The sequence below is a fragment of the Anopheles cruzii genome, chromosome 2 (assembly GCF_943734635.1).
Source record: "Anopheles cruzii chromosome 2, idAnoCruzAS_RS32_06, whole genome shotgun sequence".
Classification (NCBI taxonomy): domain Eukaryota; kingdom Metazoa; phylum Arthropoda; class Insecta; order Diptera; family Culicidae; genus Anopheles; species Anopheles cruzii.
Genome location: NC_069144.1, coordinates 14066541 through 14086540, shown reverse-complemented (window position 1 = coordinate 14086540; position 20000 = coordinate 14066541). Strand labels below are relative to the sequence as shown.

The following is a 20000-nucleotide window of genomic DNA, read 5'->3' as shown; positions in this document are numbered from 1 at the left end:
TTACCGCACCCGAACTGGGAACTTTAGGAATTTCAGTCATCCGTTAGTCCCTCTCTTTGCGGCAGCTGCGCGATTGCGAGAAGCAAATTGATGAAGGCTCGGTTGGTTTACACCCGATTTTTGGTTTGAGTGATTGCAAAAGGAAAAGAAAGCGAAACCAAGAACGCAGAGAAGAAGCATGACAGCATGACCGAAAAAAAAACAGGGACCAGAATGGCAGTTAAGCGTAACCGTGTTCAATGGGTTAAGAGAGGGTTGCATCAGGCGACGAAGCGGGCTAAGCAGTTTCCGTTCCAACCGAGACGCTCCCAATCTTCGTGGAAGTACGTCGTGTTTGAACGCCCGAAGGAGTTATGCGTAGTTAAGCGACAAACAAAAACAAACTAAAACCAAACTATTTCCAAACCAAAGCGCAAGCAGTCGTCTGCGTTTGCGATCTCCGTTCGGGTCGCCTTATTAGCGAGTGTGCAACGCAAGCCAAAAAGGACCTTCGCGCGCGCGCGCGAAAGGAACATAAGACGGGGCGATGTGCTGACCTGTCCGCTCGAATCGGTGTACACCACATACGGTGCGTTGAGCGGCATGTTCGACGGAGCCGCTGCAGTTTTAATTACACGCATGCAAATATGCACCGGGTGCAGGAGCAGTTTGGTTAGTGAGGGAGCGGCGCATGCACAACATTCCCGGCCCGGTTCGGTTACATTCGCGCGGTACATTCGCCCCCGGTAGGGGGCGGATTAATAATAATTATTTTTCATTTAATTTTCACCGGTAGCGACAAGGGGTGGCAAGCGGACGGGCAGTGAGTAAGTATTAAGTAGCAATTGCCATGCCATGGTATCGGTGCCGGAAGGAAGTGGTTTTATTTTGGCAGCAGTACCCAGGGCGCGCGGTCGCCAGAAGTGATTGTATTTTTTAATTTTACAATAACACATTATTTAATTCCGAATTAAATCGTCAATGGAAAATGGTGCGAGGGTGCGGTGGGAGTTTTATTTTCCCATTTCGGGCGGATCGGTTGGAAAATTATCGGCACGCAAGCGGCCGGCACATTATGGTGCATATTATTTCGATTCGAGCGGTAAGGGAGACGGTGGTGGTTACGTCGGCGGTGGTCATGCAATCGGCCCACGGTTGGCGTTGGTGGCAAGTGTTTGTTTTCGATCGATCGAACAAGTAGCACGTAATCCGAAAATGGTGAAGCCAGAAATCAAGAAGGTGTTACGATTGCGTCCCCGAATCAGCGCCGGAAGCATCGGTAAGCGTGAAATTATAACCAAACAAGAGAAAAGAAGAAAGGAAAAGAAAGAAAATACGAGACAATCAAATAAACAAAACTTTTAAAGAGCGCGACGGTTCGAAATCATTCGAACACTATTTAATGGTGGGCTCAACTTTACTGACGTCTCGTCGGATGGGGCAGGATTTTTACGACAAATTTCCAATCGCAGTACGAAGAGCTAACTAAAACGGGGTTCTAAATATTGAGTTCTGCTGCTGCCGGAAGTAAAGCCGGGAAATAGCGTGGGGCGGTGGCCAGGCCAAACAGCAAACATGCAACTAAATTCGCGCGCTTGGGGTTGTTGTTTGGAATCCAGAAGGAAAACAAAAAAAAAACGCTCAAACGATTCCCATTCAGTAAGCATCATCGCGCGTGTGGTGAGCATCGCGTATCCTAGCAACACAAAGTAAGCGCAAACGGCTATTAGTAGTAGGCTCAAGGAACGAAAACAGGAAAAACGGGTGATAACAAAGTAGGCAAAGCCGCAGGCGATCCATAAGCATAATTCCAACGTTTATAGAGTATAGGGTAGGCGCGCAAGGTTTATACGTTTATATATATAAATATGATCGCAGTCTAGTGTTGATATAGTATACTGCAAGGTTTACAAACGCTTTTACACACACAAACGGTACAAACGCTTTCGATTCGGGCCGATTAAAAATACTTCAAATAGCGGTGACAGAATAAGGGGTCATTGTGTTGAGGTCCTACTTTCGCTCTCATCATTCATTGTTCGGTAGTGGTGATAGGTACAGTATGGTGTTTATTTCGACTAGCCACAGGTTTGTTTTAGGGGTTAAGTGTCGACTACGGTGACGTCCGAGAAAAGAGAGAGAGAGAGAGAGCTGGTGAAAGATGGTGTCACAGTTTTTGGGAAACTGCACGGGTGTGCAAGGGAAGGGTCGTCCAGAGTACACGTGTCAACTGTTGTCACAATGTTTGGTTTAGCGAGGGAGAAAAGCGGTTTTACTTTCGTTTACGTTTGTTTTTTTGCGGGAAATGGAAAACGGGGATTTCTACTGTTTGTCTGACGCGCGAGTGATGGGTCATGACTTGTCATCAGGATAGCGCAGGGCCGCAGAAATTATGGAATGATGATGGAAGGAAGCTGATACAGAAAGGAGACAACACTATACTTATATGGGGTTGTTTCGTTGGCAAAAAACAGTTGAAAGCTTAATCGAAAAACACCAAAAAAAGGAACACTCCTTAGGGGGGATCATAGGGTACAGTCAGAGGGTATTACGGATAAAGGTGGGACAAAGTACTGATGATGATGTTTGCTGGATGCTTAGGACTTTGAAGGAACTCTTCGAAGGATTCGGTGAATGTTAATGAGACATAGGGAATGAGGACCGATAGAAAGGACAGCATTTGCTAGGCAATAAACATAGATATACTGATGGAAAGATGAAGAGAGATAGAGAGAGAGAGAGAGAAAAGGGGGAAAGGTGTTGTTAGTGATTCGTGTTCGTTTCGACGAATCAACCAAATTGCTAGAAACACACGGTGTGTATTGCTAAGGCTAGTATGTGTTACGCTGGAACTACAAGCAATCAAACCAAAACGTATCTGTGAGTTCGGTGTAGATTAGTGAGGATGTGGTGTGTGTGTGTGTGCCTGGTCAGCCTGGTTCCAAAAGCCTTGCGTAGCCGCGCGGCATCGGAATCAGGCACGCTAGTGGCCGCGTAGTGTGATCGGGTTAGTGAAGCTATAGAAAGAGAGAGATTGTGTCTATTTGCATTGGTGGTTTGTTTGGTCTGTAATGTAAAAGAAAAAAGAAAATAAAATGATAAAAAATAACATATTGAATGCTATCGATCGAAAAAGCGAACTACAAACGAAACAAACTACTGTAACATAAGATTACACAGCGTAAAACAAAAACGAGTAACGTGGGGAGTATCCTGATGTTATGTTGTATCATTAGTTTTGTGTTCGATTGTGCGTTAGTATGTGGTGTACGTGATTATACGTGGGTTAGTTTCGTGAAAAAAACATAAACTAAAACATAATAATTCAAGCAAATAGCAGTGCATTTCTTACCTCCTATGCTCGCTACATCAGCCGAAGCACTTAAACTTATGTATATAAGGTACGATTATATATATGATATATCATTGATTGGATATGCATTTGAATATTTATATCGAGAGAGAGAGAGAGAGAAGTAGTAGTAGTAAATAGATGAACATTTACTTTGCCAGTAATGAAATCAAACTGAAAAAAAGAGTCCAAACATTTTAATATTTATATATAAAATACGGTAGAACGAATTATCAGCTGGCGAGATGAGACATTCTTGAGATGGCGGACCCCTCCGCGGACGGAGAGATCCCACAACGCTGGGTATGGTAGTTTTGCTGGTTGGTTGAAAGGTGTTGGTTTTTTGTTTTGGTGGCGGTGATGATACTTGCTTTGCACAGTGGCCATTCAGGCAGCATTCCTAAATAATTAACACCGGATTCCAATCGACCAAAATACAGATACAGAGTGTTGAGCGAATGTGTGTTGTGAGAAAGACAGACAGAGAGAGAGAGAGAGAGATAAAGACACAGCCAAAGTACACCGAAACGAGAAAGGAATGCGTTGTTGAGAAGAACACTCGAGCATCGGGGGCGTCAGTCATCAGGCGACTTGGCGCCGTGCTGGCACTGGGGGAAGGTGAATGGGGACACATCGGACAAACCCAGGCCCAGGGCCAGTGTAACTACATTGTGAAGCTATGAAGAAAGTACAACCAGTTGCGTTGGAAGCCTGTTTGGCAGTAAGCCGCCCATTCCGAAGCGATATTCCGAAGATACATTGCGTTTGTTGCGAACATACTGAGCCTAACGTAGTGTACGCAGCCAAAAACCGAAAAGTGGAACAAACCAACCCTGGATACTGCAAAAGGAAACACATGGAAACGTGGCAAGTGTAATCACTTTTAGTGCACAAAGTAGTACCCGAGAGCGAGAGAGAGGGACAGATTTATAACGAAAAGGGACAGAGCCAAAGAATAACGGAGTCTGAAGTAGTACACGGGGTGGCGGCACCGGTCCAACACTGGGGGGACACATCATGCTGACACATAAACCCGCCAGGAAGCGCCAGGTGAAAGGTTAGACTTCGGGCTTAGCGATGGACTGGAAAATGGGCCACTCTGCGGGTGCATTTGTATAATGAGACAGACAGCAGGAAAGGAGGAAAAGGAAAACCAAAATCAATGTCATTCAATCGCACGAAGCCTTCTGTATGCAGAATGAATGAAATGGGTAGGGGCAACATTACGGACCGGGCTCTCGTTGGGCGTTGCGAAACTAAACATTAAGGAACTCAAGCTAACCGAATGGCTAAAGGCTCCACACTCTGACACCCGAACTGAATTGCGGAACAGTTTGTAAGAAGATGCGATTGCGAAACAAGACTACTGGTGGATTACCACACTAGGATTGAGAAAACAGAGGGAAACGGCTAGCTAAAGTGAATCGAAAAGAAGCGACCGATTGTCGTTGCCGTTTGGGGTGTAGCAAAGAATAACAATGGACATAAAATCATATGTTACACATTCACGGTAAGTATACATGGTAAGCCTAAACGTAGCGAAATGTCGAGCACCCAGAGAGGAATTAATTAATTGTAATGTTTCGAAAAGCGTAATTAGTTTGAAATGAATATCAGCGGTTAAAAATGATAGTGTAAGAAAAAACTGAAACAGAGTGCAAAATATGACCGTTCCGACCGACGGAAATGAAGCTCAGCAGACTAATAATCGAAGGAAGGATCGATCGTTTTCGTTGTCGATATTACTGTTAGGGCCGGCCGCCGTGCTACGTGCGTGTCTGCGTGTGTGTGGCACAAAACGGAAGTTGGAAAAACACTCGAAGGCCCAAGCCGAAGCCCCATGACACACACTGCTTCGGGAAACGCGTTGCAAGAAAGATTCCATTCCACCGTTGCACAAAAACTAAATATATGTACAAATAATCACACGCAATCGAACAGGACGACGACGACGCAATTACTTTGAGGCTATGTTGAGGCGGCCCCCACTTGGATGCGAAAGTCACAATCACCACAATGGATAAATAGAGAGCGAAAGAGAGAGAGAGAGAGAGAGATTGAAGAAAAAATAACAGAAACTACGACAAGTGTAGGTTTTGTAGGCTGGAAACACACAACACAACTTTGGAAAGCGAAACTGTAATATGCTAGAGAATGTAAAATACGGCGGGCCAGAAAAGTACCAAACAGCTATAAACACCAAAATGGACCAAACAACGCGCGCACACGCAACAAACACACACATACACAAAGAGACAGAGCGACACCCAACCCAAGGGAGGTGCGAGCCGTGCTCCGGTTGGCGCGCGCCCCACGGGTCCCGACTGACCGAATTCGGTTCCTTTTGCTCGAAACTGCGTTTCTTTACCTCGGTTTGAGTTGAGTTACATTGAATTGTTTGACTTTTGTATATTTTTTAAACAAGTACAGTTGGTTTTTATTACATTACATTAAGTTGCTAACTTGTTTTCCATCTCCGGTTTTTCTCCGTTTTTCACCTCACTCCGACTCTTGACACCGCGCGGGCCGTTGGAATTTGGCCGTTCCTAGCGCGCGTTGGATTGCAATTCCCCCGTTTTTTTCCTCCTCCATTTCTTCCTATCGCAGCAGAAACGCTCTTCGTTTTTTTAACGTAATCATATAGTTTATGTTTTTGTTTTGTTATTAAATAGCATAGGTACCAATAATAGTTAAGTATATGCTGTCCTCCTTCGCTGCGGGTTACGTTTTAGCTGGATGATAGTTAGGTCCATTTGCTGCAGTGCTGCAGTGGTTTCAATTTTGCAAAAGTTGAAAAGTACAGAAATACAAATAGAATACGGGATGATGTCAATTCAATTCTCTTTTTCGCTACGCGCTAAGTGTCGCACTAGAATAACTGGCGCAACTGGGTTGGCGCCCTTTTTGCTACAGATAATTTCCAAAAGTTCTAATTTGAATTGCTACCAGTTTCTCTGCTTCGTAACGAGTTCGTTCCTCTTTGTGTCACTAACGGTTAAAGTCTCGACCTGGATCTACGAACGTGGAGAGTAAATAGGAATAAGATGCTGCCAAACGTGATGGCTACACTAGACCGCTTTGCAGCATCTAAACGTGATTGTTGAACCATTTAGTACCGTTCTGGCTCTCGCTCACTCTCCAGGTGAGCCGATTTCCACACTCAATTCCACGACTCAATTCTAGAGGCTCAATTCCGACGCGCGGATTACACGGAAAAAGAGGAAATTTACATTATGAACACCATAAAGAGCATAGTAGATTGAAGTAGATGAATTGAACGTACTGTTTCTTCTTCTTTCGTTTGTAAAGAAACCTACAACACTACGGGATCAAAACACTAGTTAAGACGATTCGGTAGAAACCGTCGAATGAATGGCGACTCTTTACGGGGCTAATGATTGAACTGGTTTCTGTGTTTGTCTGTTTCCGCATCAAGCTGCTTTCTCACGTGCTTTTCTCTGTACACTTGCACACCGTAACCATTAGCGGTTGGTAACTGCCGTATTGCGGTTTGTAGTTACGTGAAATGAATATTATGTTTTGGTTTGCTTTCCATATAGTATAGGGGTTTCGCGCGCTAACTCCTTACACGCTCTCATTTCACTCTCCCGCGTTCAACGTTAGGCACTTGCATGAGTAGAATATTGTGACGGTTTAATTTCCTTGCGGGCCGATTTCTCTCCGATCTCCACTCGCAGACTCCTCCCTGAATCCTGCAGTTACTAGTTCACTCTATCGTTCACGTTCTTCGCGGGCTATGTGGTACTGTGTTTTGGTGGTTAAAAACTCAAAACAAGTCAACAACACGAGCTAATGGATTTCTTTTTCCTTTTTTGCGTTTGCCGGAACCGGGTACGATCGACAAGGGCAGACGACGAGAGCGACTAAGCTGTTGGACCGGAGGACTTTCTCAAAAAAAAAAAAAAAAAAAGGCCCCGTGCGCTCAAGGATACACCGGGCGCCGTGCCGTGTGACGTTATCCTAGCTCGCAAAACGTTCAATGAGAAACCAAAAACCGTGAAATCAAATGAGTGATGGAGTTGAGTTGTTTTACGCGTTCAGCCCGAGAACTGGCCACAATAAAACTACTTTGTTTGTTGTCGAGCTGTAAAGGTTCCGGTTTCCCCCTTCTGTTTTGGACGGACTTGGCGCTTGGTTGGCTGTGTTTGGCGGATGGCGGACACGACAGACGACACGACAAGGAAAGACGAACCAGTACCGAACCAGTGGACCGCTGCTGCTGCTCGGGAGGATAAGCAAAAGTCACAAAACACAGGGGGTTTGCTGATGGGTGAAGGTGGCCTGCCCCTGGATCACCTGGCGACACGCGGTTGGCGAAGGAAGAGCTGTACTAGTCTATCGAGGCCCGAGTGGTGCTGTGGTGATCCGCTCAGGTTGGGGTAAGGCGGGTTGTGTTAGATACAATTCGAAGCTTAGTGGAGGCTGGTAGGTGATGCTTTTCTCTCTACCCAAACGTGACGGCTAATGCATGGCTAGGAACGGGCTACGAAGGGTTAGAATGCTGACTTGGTTGGTTGGTGGTGGTTAGGGCTCTACGGGCAGACACACCAGGCGAGGTAGTGCGAGGTTGGCATACACGCTATACTACTATAAGCTACCACACACGGTTTTCGACTAGACGCTCGAACCGTGGTCCTAGCTCTCTCTCTCTGTCTAGAATATAGCATACACATAATAGAGTCAAGCCATTTCCATTCCAGCGGCGGAGCTTCGGTGCAACCCTAAGCAGTGGCGGCGCGGCATTAGCAGCATTATTCGAAGCACAACAGCGAAAAGTAAGTTCTTGCATAGAAATAGAAACGAATGCTCACTAGGACCTCTCCTTCAACCGGCTACGCAACTAAATGAGGAAAGCCACCATCCTCGGGGTTGTAAGGAGATCGGAAACGGAAGCTAATAATAAACACCAATCACCGTGGCCTCGAAAATGGGCCTCATTACGCCATGCAAAAAGAAAGAAAAAACAGCCTCTTCGTTCGGGAGCCCAGAGTAAGAGCCCAGATCGACAGCACACGATCAAGTAAGGTTTTTTTTTGGTTCTGTACAAAGCCGTCCCCTAGCTGGTGGTGAGCAACGGGGAGTGTAGCATAAGTAAATTAAAACCTCGCCCAAAGCATCCAACGGAAGAAGAAACAAGCCACCAACAGTTAGCTGAATGAAAATGCAGCACACCGAACTGCGATCTGCGATGATCGCGCCGTGTGTGCCCCAAGACATAATCGTGGATCGTGTCGATCGGAGGCAAGACAGCAACATAATGTCGGTCGGTTCAGTGGGCCAAATCAGTTGCAGATGTGATTTACAAACAGCTCGCTGAGTTCGCAGCGCAAGACTAGTTTTTTTTATAGTAGTAAGTGGTATGCTGGATGGATGTCATTATGTCTATTTAAACGAGAATGGTTTATCAACAAGGTCCCCTTTACTCAACAAACAAAGCAGTTTTATCGTGTGTTCATCTAAATGTGTTCATAACCATGTGGATGGTGTGTGTGTGTGTTTGTGTGGGGGTGGATGTGGGAGGGATGTAAACCATTGAACTTGCAGTAACTTAATCAGTAACATGACAGGGCACAAGCACTTTTCATACGTTCTGGTTCCGCACGGAGTTTAGAGCTGGGCAACTTATGCTATGCGAGCGTTATGATCGCGGATGGTGGATGGCATGTGATGTGAGATGAAAAGCATACCGAGCGCGCATTTCGTGCAGATATTAGTCATGGAAAATAGGAAATGAACCCCCCTAAAAAAAGCATTTAGGTGGCTACAGTTCAAAAAGGAGGGGAGAACATTTTGCGATTAGTATTATTTTGAACTGGAACCCGCTCCAGAATCCAAATGCGCGTGAAACTATACGAGAAGGGAGTTAGAAGGAGTTCACGCAGTTTGCATTACGATTCTACAGAATAAGCGGGAGCTGGTGCGGAGGTGTGAGGTGCAAATGATAATGATGGTGGTGATGATGATGATCGATTGAAAAGTACACCGCAAGAACACGCTTTAGGCGCTCTCTCGTCCATCTCAACGATGGCCACGACACTTGTGGCTTCGCTATCCTCCTGGTTCTAGCGCTCGTCGGGTGTATTGATGCGGATATGCGGTGTGGCATAATATAGCAAAGGCGGGCAAACGCAGTACATAGGATAGGAACTAAATGCGAAATAGCTGACAAATGGTTGGTCTATGTTGGTTTACGCTTGGCAAATCCGGTTTCTTGGGCGGTTTCTGGACATATAGTTTAGATAATTTTTGTTGTTGCTTTTTAGATGGCTTTTAGATTGGCATTCTCTATTGGGACACACACACACATCTGGCTTTGATTTTTGCGGGGGAGAGCGAGAGAATACACAACTATCATGCATCATACATAAGAGCGAGAGAGGTTTTGTTTTCTAAACAGGGAGATGAAACATATTTCGTTGGCCGGCTGGGAGGCGCAATTTAGCTGGCCACACAGCATACATTGGGGTTGGCGTGAATGAGTGCCTGTGTGTGTGTGTATGCGGTAGTACACAGTACAATATAACGACAGCTGATAGTAAATGGTTGTAGTAGGTAAAATAAATAGGAGCAATAATAGGTAGGTAGTAGTAGTAGCGGTAGTAAGACAATAGCGCTGGTGTTGCTGTGTATGGTGTGTGGTGTGGAGTAATCAGAACAGTCAAAGAGTAACGAACGAATATAGCATTACATTGTTGGTGAATTCGGTTGGTGTTTAAATTTCGTTTTGGTTGGTAGTATTACATCACTTGCTCTCTACTTGGTCCTACGCCTAACGAAACAATACATCACGGTACACGCGGCTAATGATGGCTGAATACTGCGCGCAAAAAAAACCGGCAAAAAAGGACAGAAACCATATATGCACACACAGCGCACACACACTACGGAACAAGATATTGCTGTGGAACAGAAATGGTAGCGTAACTCGAACGTAAGGTTTACTTTTCCGGATTTTGCCGATTTGCATGGCTAACCGGGGGGTTTTGCTACACGATATACCTATATTATTGAATAAGGAAAACGAAAACCAAAACAACGGGAAAAAACAACAACAAACTGCGCGTCTTTGCCTTCTAAAATGCGCGCAATTAGAGCAATCAAACGGAAAACTACTACATATAGTATCTGTATCTGGAGCGCGAAGCAGAGTGTGAGCGCGAGTAGTGATGGCCGCGCATTAGCCTTTCTAGTGGTTTCGATTTTGCCGTTGGTTTGCAACTATTGGTTGCGCATGCGCCCTGTGCGTCAGGAGCGTCGTTGTTTAGTCACATCTCTCGGTCCACAAAGCGGCGCGCGCGGTTTGCCAACGAGCGCCCGGTAGGATGTGGGCTACGAGTCGGCGCCATTTTGGATGGTGATCGGACATTTGCTCTGTTTCGCTCTCTCATTTTTTTATAGTATAATGTGTGCGTGTGTGTGTGTCTTCCATTTCTAGCTTTTCTAGCATTGTCGCAACATATTGATAGTTTAACGCCTCGTTTATGTGGTTTTTTCTTTCTATTTGCTTGCAGTGAGTATCGTTTACAGCTAAATCGAGAAAGTACGTAGCAGCAATCGCCATATGTATATGTATATATATATATAGTAATATAGGTATATGGGTATATAATTCACACAATCGCACACAAGTCTTATACGCGCAAAAACAAAATCAACACACGCGCGCGCGTACTGCTGCTGCTGCTGTAGTTTTGTAGTTGTTCTTTTGTAATATTTCTTTCGCTTGTCTGTGTCGAATTACACATAAAACCGTACTCTACAGCTAGCGGTAATAGGTAGCCTTATAAGTGGTAGTTCTAGAAGTAGTGGTAGTAGTAGTAGTAGTAGTAATAGTAGTAGTAGCGGTAGTAGTAACGGATAGTATAGTAATACTATTTAGTAGCCACAATTTGCCACAATCGATGCCAATCGGCGTGTGCCCCGCGAAGACACATTACACATTCCGGTTCCGGCCACAATCACCCATTTTCGGAATCAATGTTACTCGGTTTCCGGTGCCTTCGGTGGTCGGTTTCGGGTGAGACCGAAGGCGGCGGCCTTCGGCTGCGGTCTGCCTTACCCCACCACCATTACTTGACATTACCTAGTTACAACCTTCGGTACAGTGTATTATGGTGTTGCGTTCTATTGGTTTGGCAACATTACGTTGCGTTCTCCCCTCTACCAGTAACGCCACTTCGTCGTGAGCGCCACCGCAAAACTGAAATCTTCGAACCCTTGGGGTCCGATTGAACTAAAACGCATAGAAAACAAACAGCAACAAAACACAAACACCTCACAAACGAAACCCCTTAATTCCCTATCACAATAGTGCGCAAACTAAGCATACATTTTAACTACCTAACGAAGGACTATGGCCACACTGGAGCGAGGCTGTTCGAACTCCCAAGGATCCTGACAGCTCACTGGAGTTGTGTGCAAAGTGATAGCAAAACAACAACAAAAAAAAAAACACTAGTAAACCAGCAGAACACAATCAACCGAACAAACGTAACACACATACGCACACACATGCGAATCGTACAGAGAAAGGAACAGGCAGAGCAGGCGTTGACGTTTGGCGTTTCAGAAACGAAACGACGAACGCGACTCTCGGTTTGCTGTGTTGCTGTAGTGTTTGGTTTATCCTCTATCCAACAGTGGCCTTTAACCACACACACACACACGGGCGATGATGATGATGATCAGTGGTAGAAATCAAAAGTCTTACCACTTTGATTATCGGAACTCTTTCCGGTGCTGCTCGGAAGCTGGCTTCAGCCGACACCAGGACCATCCGGACTCCTTGGTCTGGACTCCTTGGTCCGGACAGCTTGGTCGGTGGCCGTCCCGATGGTGTTTGTTTTACAAATACGACATACGATTCTTGAACGACCCCACAGGGCCCCTACTTAACCCCTACTCGCGCTACTGATTATGGCTCTATGATTTAACTTTAATTAATAAACGTACCGATAATCGGTCACCCCGCCCACCTAATATTAAGCGTGTTAATCGTGAACGTGAATAAGAAGCTGAAGCTGAGATAGGATGACTGGTACCGCACGCAAGTGGGTGCGGTGTCCTTTTTCGGGGCGGCGTCTGATTTGAACATAAAACCGGATCGCAGCAAACCCCGCGGGCGGGAGAGAGGTTGGCAAGCTGGCTACGATGGCGGCTGGCTGGCTGGCAAGCAGGAGGGATGTGCGACGCAGGGGAGCGAGGGGGACTGCGCGTGCGTGTGAAGCTATCACAGTTTCTTCATCATCCAAAGTGGGCTTTCCCATCGCAAGCCGCGAGCTGACCGCGACGACTGCGCTGTGGTGGTGGTGGTGGTGTGCATGGCGAAACAATGGGTACACCCGATAAAAAATCCCGATCTCCCGATCTCAGGCACTGAATTCTGTGTGTTTTTGTTTGTGTTATTTGTGTTGCAATTTTTTTGTTCCGAGCCGGAGCCGTTCGGACACGGCTACAATACCGGCTTCCACAACAACAACCCACACGAGTCGTCTCTCTACGAGAGCATCCGATATATCTTAGTAGAACTAGTGGTATGTGTTCATGTATGTGTGTGTGTGTGTGTGTGTGTGTAGTAGTCATATTTTAGCAAACTTTTCCTAACTCCCGCTTTTTATGGCAAACGTTTAACGAGCGAAACTCTTAACCCGGTTTTGCTCCCTCATCTTCATCATCATCGGCATCCTCCTCATGATCGTGATCATTTGGTTTCGGAACAAAAAAACCAGGGGTCTGGCGCGGGTGCCCGAGTGCCCGAGGTCACACCCTAAACTATCCTGGCTTCCCCCGAGGTCCTAACACACACAGGTCCCTTTAACTTAGGAGGTTTTCATCTTCTTGTACGGGTTCAGCACCACGGTGGTTCCGGCGGCCGCGGAAGCGGCAGCCGCCGCGGCGGCTGCTGCGGCGGCCGACACCTGCGGTGCCTGCATCGGCGCCATACCGGCCTGGGCCATCTGCGGGAACTGGTAGCCGGCGGCTGAGAAGGCAGCCGCCGGGTACATGAAGCCCTGGTTCATGAGCTGCTGCTGGGCGACGGCGGCCGCGTACGGATGGTGAGCGGCCCCAAAGCCGGGTGGCATCTGTTGCCGGATGAGCTGCGGATATCCGCCGGCCTGCGCCATGATCGGCGGTGGCGGTCGGGCCGTCAGCGAAGGCGCCATAAGGGCCTGCTGCTGTGGGGTGGCGGCCGCCACGGCCATCGCTGGCGAGCTGAGACGGGCCTGTGGATAGGCGGCCGCCGTAGCTGCATTCGAAGCCGCCGAGGCAGCGGCGGCCGAGGCTGCGTACTGCTGGGCGGTTGGCTGCGGCAGCAGGCCACTCTTGTTCAGCGCCATTCCGGTGTACCCGAGAGCCGTCAGGGGTTTGCCGGTCAGGGCGCTCGAGCTACCGTGCAGCTTCAGCGCGTAGTTCTTCTGCGCCACCTCCTTCGCCATGCTGGCGGCGTCCGCGTAATGGGCGGCTGCCGAGCCGGCCGACATCGGGTACTGGGCGGCGGCCGCCAGCGCCGCCGCATTGTGATTGGCCTGAGCCTGTGCCTGAGCGTGGGCCGCGGCGGCAACCTGGGCCGCCTGGAACTGCGCCTGCACCGTTGCCTGGTGGTGATTCATGTGGTTCAGCGTGCTGGCGGCCGAAGTGGCGGCCGCCGCAGCCGCCGCGGCGGCTGCCGAGTACTGCAGCTGCAGCGAGCTGCTGCTGCTCACCGGCACCGCCATCGCTGGCGTCGACGCAGTGGCCAAGGACTGCGCCGCGGCAGTGGTCGTGGGCGAGCTGCTCGACAGAGTGCCACTCGGGGTCGGGGTGTGTAGATCGCCACCGTGAAGATCGTCCTTGTCGGTGGCGGCCGCTGATGCAGCCGCTGCCGATGCACTACCACCGGTACCGCCGTCCTTCAGGTCAGCACCATCGACACCCGACTCCCGACCGTTCGCCAGGGAGGTCACACTCCCGGCACTGGCCCCCGCCAGGTGCCCCATGCTGCCGCTGAGCGAAGCCATCGACTGCAGTGACATCGACTTCGACAGCGGCGCATTCTTGTTGCTCACCTTCGGGCTGTTGTTGTTGAGCATGCTGGCGGCCACACTGTTGGTGCTCCCAGACCACCCGCCCCCTCCCGCCCCACCCGCACCACCGGAGGTGGTGTAGTACAGGCCACCGAGTAACATCGACGAGGGGTTGTAGGGACTGCTGCTGGCGCTGCTGACGGCGGCGGCCAGGGCGGCCGCGATACTACCGCTACTACTACTACCGTTGCTGCCTAGACTCGACAGGGCGCTAGTAGCGATTGGGGTTGCTGTGTTGGATGTTGGTGGAATATAGGTCGCGGCGGTCGCGCCGCCGCTAGTACTGGTGCTAGTAGGGTACTCACATGACACTGGCACGAACGGCTGCTGCAGTTGCATCAGCTGCTGGTAGGTGGCGCCCGGCTGGTAGACGGGGATGCCGGACTTTTCACCGGCCGACCGCTTGTACGGGACCATGCCCGGGAAAGCCTGCCACAGGAGAGCACGGGGAGAGAGAGAAAGAAAACACCATGATTAACCGGCGAACTACTGTACGCGTTTCGATAGAGAAAGATAGAGAGAGAGATAGATAGAGAGAGAGAGAGCGTTCTGCAACAATAGTAGTTGTGAAACGGTTGGTGAGAACGGAACGGAACGCATTCTAGTGACACTAATACACATAAGATAGGTACGAAATGAAACGAAACAAAGGTAGCAGAGAACACTACCAGACACTACGGAGAGAGGGGTTTGTACAAGGCTTAAACCAATTCTTTACTGTTGATGTTACGTGTAACGCCTTTTCGCGGGCAAGGATCGAAAGAAAGAGTACGAAACAGAGAGAGCGAGAGAGAAAGAGAGGTGATAGAATGAGGCAATGAGAGAGAGATAGTCGAAGGAATAGGTACAGATTGAGAGACAGAACAGTGCACTGGGTGGGTGGGTGGATGGGTCGTTGGTTGGTGGGCGTGAGCTTGCGGTGAGAAGCGATTCGGTCACGCGTGAGATGGGAGCTACTACCGGTCGTGACACGAATGAGGCTTAAGCACGATGATGACCGAAACTAAAGCCTTTCCCACATGGAATCGGGAAAAACTGTATGTAGCAGCGCCTCTGGTGGTCGGATTTCTAATGTTTTGACAGCCATATGTCTTTAGTAAACATTCAACTTTGGTACGCGGAGTTTATAGAAAGTTATGCTTGGCAGCTGAATTGGAAGGATTTTCGTGGACTTTCGGTTCGGGATATTGCAAAAAAATATGGTGTCAGTTCTTTCCTTGCATGTAAGCATCCAAACAGGACACTTAAGCAAAACCTAGTCGCTAAAACACGCGCTACAAAGTTGTACGAAAAGGTTCTGACGAGGTACAAAAAGGATGCTTGCTTATGGACGACGGAACATACGTGAAAAAGGATTTTGGACAGCTTCCTGGACCAACATTTTATCTCGCCACGGCACGTGGAGATGTCCCCTTCAACCCAAAAAATTTGCACGGAAACTAATGATCTGGCAAGGAATTTGCACCTGGACGGACAGAAAACCAAGGTTTTCATCACAAACATGACGATAAACTCAACGCTGTACAAGGAGGAGTACCTCAAAAAGCGAGTTCTATCATTTATTAAGTCACACAAAGGTCCAGTTAAGTTTTGGCCTGATTTGGCAAGTCGCCACTACAGCAGGGAGTTAGTTCACTGGTACCGTGACAATATAGTGGATTTCATCGCAAAGGATATCAACCCAGCAAATTGCCCTGAATTCCGCCCAATCGAAAATGATTGGGCAATAATCAAAAGAAAGTTGAATAAGACTGGTAAGCTTATGCGGGATGCTGCAGAGAAGTGAACCAGAAGACTGTGCAGACAGGGATGGCGCGCATTTCAATAATCCGACGACCGACAGGATAAATTTATGAAATTTTTCTCTAAAAAACCTACAATAAAATACCTTTATTTTGATACCTTAACATGTTCCCTAAGTCAAATAGACTCCGAGATGGAGCTAATTCTATTGTTCCCGATTCTAAGTGGGACAGGTTTTAGTAGTGAGCGGTTTTCGTGCGGATTATGTGTTATACCGGTTCCCGTGACCGGTTGGGTGAGTTGTGGGGTGTTTTGTGTCGGGAGCTACGCCACTTTCACTATCCGATAAGGGATTGAGAATGAGAATGAACCCAAAACTCCGTACACCGGTAAAATTAAAGCACAGAGAGAGAGAGAGAGCGCGCTGGCTAACTGTTGGTCCGGATCCGGGTCTTGGGCGCGAGTAGGAAGGGCTTGGCATAAACGCATAAGGAAACAATGGCAGACAATCGGTTACTTACAAAGTTTTCATAGTAAATAGATCCCATCGTTTTCATGTCCATCTGAGGGTAACAGTGATTGGTGGTTGGTGTTTGGTTGGGTTTTTGGTTGGTTGGTGCATTTGGTGCAGAGGATGAGAACGGTGACGGTGGCAGTGACGGTTGGTTGGAGAAAGTGGAGTTTAGTAGTGTGAGAGAGAGACAGAAAGAGAGTGGATGTTGGTATGTGTATGTGTGTGGGTGTGTGGCATTGCCAATAGACACAGTGTTAATATTAGTGTGCGCCCGCGAGGATGTGTTCGGCGTTCGACGCAGATGTTAGGCGCAGCGCACCGAGGGTTGTTCGTTGGTTGTGTTGTTGTTGTTGTTGTTGGTGGTGGTGGTTGTGGTGTTGATTGTGCCACGTACCCACGTTCCGAACGCACACACGCACACACACACATAGAGAAGGACGGTTTGTTTAATAAACAATACAAAACATGAACACAAACAGCGTCACCGTTTCGGCATGAGGTTTGATCACGGAGCAACGGAAAGTTGTGTGAGGTGTATGTGTGTGTGTGTGTGTAAATCCGTGTGTGGGAATAGAAAGAGAGAGAGAGAAAGAGAAAAGCAAAGAGAGAGAGAAAAAAATGAAAGAAAAACACACATTAGTTATATGGGAAGGAACAAACACACACGCGCGCGCGTTGGTCGTAATCCGATCGTAAAATGGTTTCGAACTCAATCCTGATTCAAACCAAAGTAGGAAACAATAAATGAAAACACAAAACGGAAGTAGAAACAAAACAAAAAGAAACCAAAAAAGTGTCGTAAACTACGATAAGCACGATAAGAGAAAGTAATGGTGGTGTGGCGAGAAAGTAGTAACCATAACAGAGAGAGAGAGAGAGAGAGAGAGCGAGAGAGAGAGAGACATAGAGAGAGAGAAACAAAAACAATGGAAAACACGGTGAAACACGCACGCTGTGTTGCTATCTATCTGGTTGGTGTGTCCCCGGCCCGGCGAGGGACATTAGAGTACTTGGGCTTTGGGACGTTATTGTTATTGTTATTAGTGAGTGAATGAGTGAGAGTGGCGGGCTGGGCGCATGTTTCGGGCTTCTGACGATTTCGGGGACCACAAAACAACCGGCGAAAAACCGGCCTAGGGTTCCACCGAAATAGGGGTGAAGCTTTCCCCGAGCTATCCTGCTGCGCCTGCTGCTTGGGGAAGCTCTGGTCTGGCCTGGTCGCTTCCGGGCGGTGGCTTCGCTTGCTGCTGGACCGTGGCCGTGCCGTGGTGACGTGATGACGATGATCAAAACAACACGATTCGATTCGACATTCGAATATGAACCGCTGCCTTCTGCAGGAACTTTGGCGATCTGCGTTCTTCTTCGTTGCCGAAATTTAGAAAACAATACAACAAACTACAAACGGAAACGCTTTACGGGTAGCGAAGCGGACACATGGCGGCGCGAAGGCGCAGAAGGAAACAGGAAATGATAGTGATCCGAAACATAAACACACAGATAAAAAACATTGACCCTAAGTTTCGAATGGCTCGAAATGGCCGCTTTGGTTGCCAAAAGAGGTTGGTCACGACCGCCATCATCCAAGGCAGTTAACAGTTGTCGTGTGTTTGTTTTGAACTAAATTTTGCTACAACTAAAACAATTCGCTTCTGGGACAGCGATCGGTCAGGTCAAACCCGGGGTTAAACTCTACAGCAAATGTTAGCCAAAAGGAAAATGAAATTAGCCAAGGATTAGAGGGGGAACAAAAAAATTATGGTTTCCGTAACATGTTGGTCGTTTGGTTAGTCTGGAAAGGGACTGAAGCTCGGGGTTGCACGGTGAAGACGCCAGTGGGGCGCTAGGTTGGAGCGTAAAACACAATTAGAGAGCAGGTCAGCGAGCTAGGTTCAGTTTCGGGTGGGAAGCTGGAAGTTGGAGTAGTAGAAAGTACTTAATTGTTTAAACTAAACCAGTAAACAGTAAAAAAAAGAACTGGGGGAATATAGAGAAACGCAATAAGAGAAAGGGAAACAAACTAGGAAAATAAAGATGGCAATACCATTTGTATCATGTCATTTTCGGCTGCACGCTTTTTGCCAACCTCCAGGGGAGACTGGCCACCAGAAAGGGACAGCTGGCTCGTCGAAGTGACAGCCCCGGGCGGTGGCGGTGGTGGTTGGAGGGGGCCCATGGTAGCAGCGGCAGCGGCGGCGGCAGCGGCGGCAGCAGCCGCAGCAGATACGGGTGCAGTCTAATATGATCATTTGGTTAGAGAGAGAGAGAGAGAGAGAGCGGTGTGGTGGTGGTGGGACCGGTCGGTACGTTGGCGTATGTGTGTGTGTGTGTGTGGGTGCGTATGTGTAACATACATATAGAACAGATCGATGGTGTTCCGAGTCCAACGTTAGGGAATGCATTGTGCGTCGCATTGTGGGTCGGTGTCGCGTTCCGCGGGCAGGATTAGACAGAGATAGTGTGTGTGTGTGTGTCGGGTGTTTGGGTCCGTGTGTCCGTGAGTATGTTGGTGTGGGTGGCAGTGTGGGGTGGTTTGAGATAAAGAATAAAAAAAAGAAGAAGAAGCATAACAAGCAATGTTTAATAAAATATGTATCTAGAATAATTTCGGAGAGAGAGAGAGAGAGAGAGTGAGAGATTCGAACACAAACGCACACAACTTTGTACACCATCTAAAAAGGTAAACAAAACAAAACAATAAAACCAAAACAAAACGAGAGCAAAAGAGAGCTTAAGTTTCGGTGGTGAATGGTGGTGACACGAAAGGGTGATGAGATGAGATATTACAAGGACAGTTGAAACATGTACACAGAGCTCAAAACGGAGAGGATGGCAAGGAGCGTGACGGCGGCAACTGGCGCTCCCGTTACACGCGCCCAAGGTACTCAGACGGATGATTTACATTAAATGAAAGTCTAGTATCCGGAAAGCGTTAAAAGGACGACTTGAAGAAGAAAGCATATTGGGGAAAAAATTGTTTTTCTTTTCGACACGACACTTTTTCGACACGTAACCGTTGGCCGTTGTTTCATCATCATCTGAAAAAGTGGAAAAAGCCGTGGCCACCGTCTTACAATCTGATGACGGTGCGCACTGGAGTTTCGTCGGTCGTTACGCTTACACAGGCATCCTTACATTAACCTACAGCTGGTCAAATGGTTATAGTTTTTTTTCGTTTCAATGCCGCTTTCTTGGAGTTACTGTCATTGGGATGAGCGAATCATTTTGTTTTCCTTCGCTTCGCACTTTGTTCGCAATGTAACGTTACTCTTAGAAGTTAATAGGGTTAATAGGCACCCGATGTAGAGGAACTGAAAGTGGCATCGTT

General features: G+C 47.8%; 1 protein-coding gene across 1 annotated transcript in view; it reads right to left on the bottom strand.

Moving 5' to 3' along the window:
* Positions 1–20000, bottom strand: part of LOC128278495 (mucin-19-like) — a 69032-nt gene that overhangs the window by 19899 nt on the left and 29133 nt on the right. The window contains exons 5-7 of the mRNA XM_053017225.1: positions 18717–18908; positions 16680–16721; positions 13243–14844 (exon numbers count right to left, since the gene is read on the bottom strand). Coding sequence (XP_052873185.1) covers positions 13243–14844; positions 16680–16721; positions 18717–18908 — 1836 coding nt within the window. The remainder of the gene's footprint in view (positions 1–13242; positions 14845–16679; positions 16722–18716; positions 18909–20000) is intronic.